General features: G+C 40.2%; 1 protein-coding gene across 1 annotated transcript; it reads right to left on the reverse strand.

Annotated features, from left to right (window-relative positions):
* Positions 1 to 3503: 3503 nt before the first annotated feature.
* On the reverse strand, positions 3504 to 4571 carry LOC139712802 (octopamine receptor beta-2R-like). Its single transcript, XM_071624594.1, has one exon. It carries the CDS (start codon positions 4569 to 4571, stop codon positions 3504 to 3506), a length of 1068 nt encoding a protein of 355 aa, XP_071480695.1.
* Positions 4572 to 5143: the final 572 nt, after the last annotated feature.

Genomic DNA, 5143 nt, shown 5'->3' on the forward strand with positions numbered 1-5143 from the left:
TGTTAATACACAGTACACATTTTAATTGTGCTGTGTTTTCATGTGAAGTTTTACTGTTTAGAAATTATAACTGTGCATAATATTTCTTATTAGTTTTGTTATTACTTCAAATATGCTATTTCCAGTGTGGGAATTAGATGAAATAGGAGGGAGAAGACAGTTTTCCCTCCCCATTTATAGACATAAAAGAAAATGCTTGTCTTCCTTCATTAGATCTGCTTTGATAGTCTCATATATTTCGCCACCTGCATTCACAATGATGAAAAATCATATCTGCCTCAACGAACCTCATGCTATGCTGGGAAGCAAAAAGTTTGAGACGCACTGTTGTTCCTGTTATTGAAAGGACCATTTTCACTTCAAAATTTATCACACTTGAAAGAAAAACAGAGTTAAGACAAGAGTTGCACTATCCATTGAGCAAATATATTGCTGTTGTATTTATCCATGTGTTGACAATTCATAATTTTGGATCCTTCATTAAACCTACTTTTGATTTTCTTTCTTTTCTCTTTTTTTTTCTTTCTTCATTATGCAGGTGAGTTTGCATTAACCAGTTCTGAATGCACCTGATGTGTGATGTTCACGGTAAGTCAACTATTAGTTAACCAATTTGAAAACTTATTTTATTTCAAGATAACGAACACTTCCCCCCCCCCCCCAAAAAAAAAGTGACTGAGAATGGAGAGAATCTTTGGAGTACAATAAAAATTAATTATTTTAATTACTATGTTTATTACTAGTAGCAACGTTGCTAAAAACAGTAATTACATTTGCACCAAGTGTCTTGCTCTTGGAGTCGGTGTTTGACTTCCTTTCTCTGTGCCTTTGTGTGGAAGGAAACTCATTCAATAGTCATTCCTTCACCCCCATGCACTCAATGGTAAGTGCAAGATGAAAGTCATACAGCGCCCTCTATAGCCAACTTATGAATATTGGCAAGTGCAGACAAACGATGCAGATCAGAAGTCACACTCAGTTTCGATTTTCTGTTCTTTAATCTGGATTTGTTTGTTTGTTGTTGTTCATGTTTAATTGACATTTTTATTTTTGTTTTGATTTTTTATGGTTGCCCAGGGCCTCTCCCCCAACAGAAAATGGCCATAGAATATATACAGCAACTTTAAAAAGCAACCTTTCGATGAAAACAGGCACTCCTTTTTCCTTAGTCGTTCCACTCCTTTTTCTTAGTGTGCACTTCACGGCAAGAAATAACCAAAAGGTTGACTGTAAAGGTCGTCAGTGTCATATTGTCGCTAAGATGACAAGACCTTATATCTCACATTTTTGTGAACATCACCCTTTTGGATTAATTATCAGAGAATCAGTCAAGTGATGCCCTATCCATATCAAAGCTGTCTTACCCCCAAAACGAAGCCACCACGGCATGCCAAAGGAAAGGCAATCCCATATGTTAAAGTGCTTTGGCTGCCATGTGTTTTCACTCTTCTGAACATATGACGTTTTTGAAATACGAGGTTTTGTTACCCTAGCAGCGATATGCTCATTGACATAAGCCCAATTTACATTTTAGGGCTCTCTTACAAGCATGTGTACAGGAGTTCAAACATGTTCGAGCACAGCGATGAAAGAAGTGATTATCATTTTAAAGTTTTGTATCAGATGATTTGTATGAACCTACTTTATTCATCCATTGAGTGCATTATGGGAAGGAATTAATCATTCACTGAAGAAGACCTGTTTTGGACTTTCACACACAAAAATCTGAAAACATGTTACATTCTGTGTTTTGATCTTTCTTCATTCATGTAATTAATGTACAAAGACCTTGACGTAATTTTTTGTTGTTGTAGAATATACTACTGTCTAAAAGACAGAAACCGAACTAAGATTAACAAAATCAAGCTCTTTGTAAAAGTTCACTGTGCAGAACGTGCTGTTAGTTTCATTGATAAAAGGAATGAATTCAAATGTTTTCTGGGAATATAGCTGCCAGACAATTTAACCCCTTGAAGACGAGTCCCGAGAATACTCAGGCAGGTATGTATGGGAAATGCACGTTGTAACAAAATCAGCCCGTCCTCAACGGGTTAAGGGGGATTTATACCAAACTTACATGTATATGAAATCAGTGAACACAGAAACATTAGTAGACATTTCAATGACATTTGAGGAAAATTAAGCAATCTAGAGGTAAGGTATGATTATCTAAATGTTTTTGGTAAAATCCATGATAATGATGATGATGATGATCCACGGCATTTTGGTAGTGCCATATATCTGTTGCGGAAACATTCAAAAGCGCAGACTCCTCCAAGAGAGTTAGCAATTGAATGCCTGGTGAAAAATACCATCATCCGCGGATAAGAAGACACAAGAGTTTGTGTTGTTTGACATTTTACATGAAAAATAAACCAGCAACAAAAAAGAAACATATTCCCAGGACTTGTTGCCAGCATTCAAGGATAATGTATCATTCTTCCTGCTTTCTGAAAGAGATACTAAGTCATATGGCCTTCCATTATGCTGAAAAAAAAGAAGAAAACTTCTGGAATTCTCTTTTTATTTTCTGTGTAGCATTCCAATATTGTGAGATTGTGAACTCTTGAACTTTTCCTATCCTGCAATGACAGGAAATGGATTTAACACAAGCTTCAAAACTTCATAACTTGTGAATGGATATTCTGATTTTCCTGATGTGTTGTACTGATGTTTCTGCATTGACTGAGTCATATACGTGGGGTGACGTTTCCGTGAAGACAAGAGAAAATGAGAGTAGATTAACATCGGATGCAATTGATATGATAGCCAAATATGATTGGAAATTGTCAGGAAGCTGACACACAATGCACACAACACAAAACAAATCATTTCTCAGTGAACACCATTGCTGACTTCCCACTCATGTTTTGATTGGTGCAAACTGCCGACCACTTTGTATTCGCCTCCAGAACTATCGACGTAAGGTCCCTGCAAACAAAATCTTATTGAAGACTGATCTTGTTACGAGGAATATGTTCAACAGTCTGGTCATATGTCAGAGTACTATCAGAATATACCACTGGCATGATTGATATAATTCATGAAATATTTTCAGAATACATTTTATCCCAATGAACAGATATTGAAAGTTTACTGTCTTTAACCACAGACAGCAGGATGTCTTTGTGAAGTTCACTTCATAGATTTGACTCAGCAGTGATCACAAGACAGTGGGTGAATGTCTGTCCTTGGCTTGCTAAACAGGAAGGAAGTGTTGGTTTCCTTGAGAGCTGTCTGATTAAGGTGGCTCCATTCCCCTGCTGATAAAATTTTTGAAATTTGGAGATATTCAAATTCATTAAATTATTCCGTCCAGATGTTTTCATTGCAACTGAAACACTGATCAACTCAGTGCTTATTTATGTCGATGAAGGGCAATTTGTCAATCAGTTGCAAATCGGAGATAGGTACGTGAGATGCACTTGAATTAAAGAAAAATAAGCCATCATTTTTGCATTTCTTGTTTAAACTTTAAGTATTAAAGAGAAAGCCATAGCATTTCACGTAATGATGTCACTCCTGGCAGAGGATTGCCTGGCAAGCTTCTTTAGGCATCTCGAGGGCTTGGGTATCGCTGAGTATTGACAGTGCAGCATGCACCGAAAGACCACTCGGAAGTGGGGATGCTTGGCAGCATAGAGGATGGGGTTGATGGTAGAGGGCAGGAGAAAGAGCATGGCTATGTAGATCCCAGCGACCTGATTTGTGGGATAGAGCAGGATGCACGAGTATGGGAGCACGCAGGCAAAGAAGACGAGCATTACGCATCCCAGATTCTTGGTGATCTCCAGCTGCCGCTTGTTGAGTCCAGTGAAGAGAAAGGGGGTGGGCGGCAGCGGTGGTTGCAGTGCGTGGTTGGCATGGTGATTGGCGTTGGGATGGCCATTCTGGAAGCGGGTATGCATATCCTTGAGATGTCTGCGTATGAAGCGATAGATGGCGGTGTAGCAGCAGATGATGATGAGCGTGGATGTGAAGAAAGCCACGGCGGCGATGCTCTGTAGGACCATGGCGGATCTCCTGTTTGTGTCCCACAAGCACACCTTATACTTTGTGCTATATCCCAGACTGTTGATGCCTGGTCCCACGATCATGGTGAGCGGGAAGAGAAAAGTGAACGCCACCATGATACCAGTCCTCACGGGAGTGTAGATCTGCTGGTAGATCTCCTTAGGCTTCGTGATGAGGAGGTAGCGATTGATGCTGATCATGGCCAGAGTGAGCACGCTCCCCGACTGCGTGACGACGGCCATGCCAGCCACCATGCTGCATATCCCCATTGGCAGCGGCCAACCCTCGGTGGCTCGAACAGCCACCGCTTGGAACGGCAGAGCAAAGCAGGTGAAGAAGTCGAACATGCTCAGGCCCACCACAAAGACGTTGGTCACGGTGTGGAGCTTCTGTGACAGAGACACGGCCACGGCGACGAGGATGTTTCCCAGCATGCCCACCGCTGCAATGATCATGTAGAGGATGGAAATGATGTTGATGTGTATTGGGTCGTCAAACACTGAGGAGACATCGTGTTGTGGGTTGGTGGCTGCTGTTGTCCAGTTTGCTGTCTCCATCCTCTTTTATTTAGTCTGCGGATGAAATAAAGATGAAATCAAAACTAATGAAACAGAAGGAACAAAGTTATCAAATGTTTACCCATCTGTTTAAGTAACACAGGTGTGATTTACACATCTTCAAAAAACAAAACAAAACAAAACAAAAATAAAACAATAAAAGACAAGAGATTGCAGTCATGCCCTGCCCAGATCAGCATCTTGGAGTAAAGATCAAAATGTCAAAGGTCAAGAGTGAATGACTTAACATAAATATGTCATATCTTAACACTTTTCTCATTAGCTGTTGGCAGGATTTCAGTATTACAGCTTTTGGATCACCCACAAAGGGCAAAATGAAATTTTCCCTTGGAACCCTTTGCATCTGGCAGAGCTACCAAGTCTCACGCATTCTGCGTGAGACTCAAGCATTTAGGGGCCATCTCACGATCTCGTGCATGGCACCCATTTTTCTCACGCCTCGGGCGAAGTCTGCAACTTGGACCTATAATAATGAGCATAGCTCAAAAGATTAAAGTAATGGTTGCAAATGAAGGGATATTTCCCTTCTGTCTTTCAAAATAAGTAAAAAA

Source organism: Diadema antillarum, unplaced genomic scaffold (genome assembly GCF_040938485.1).
Source record: "Diadema antillarum isolate AM-2024a unplaced genomic scaffold, OU_Dant_1.0 seq00001860_RagTag, whole genome shotgun sequence".
NCBI classification, from domain to species: Eukaryota; Metazoa; Echinodermata; class Echinoidea; order Diadematoida; family Diadematidae; genus Diadema; species Diadema antillarum.

Coding starts and splice junctions, on each gene's coding strand:
- LOC139712802 (XM_071624594.1), bottom strand. CDS start 4,571: ATGGAGACAGCAAACTGGACAACAGCAGCCACCAACCCACAACACGAT.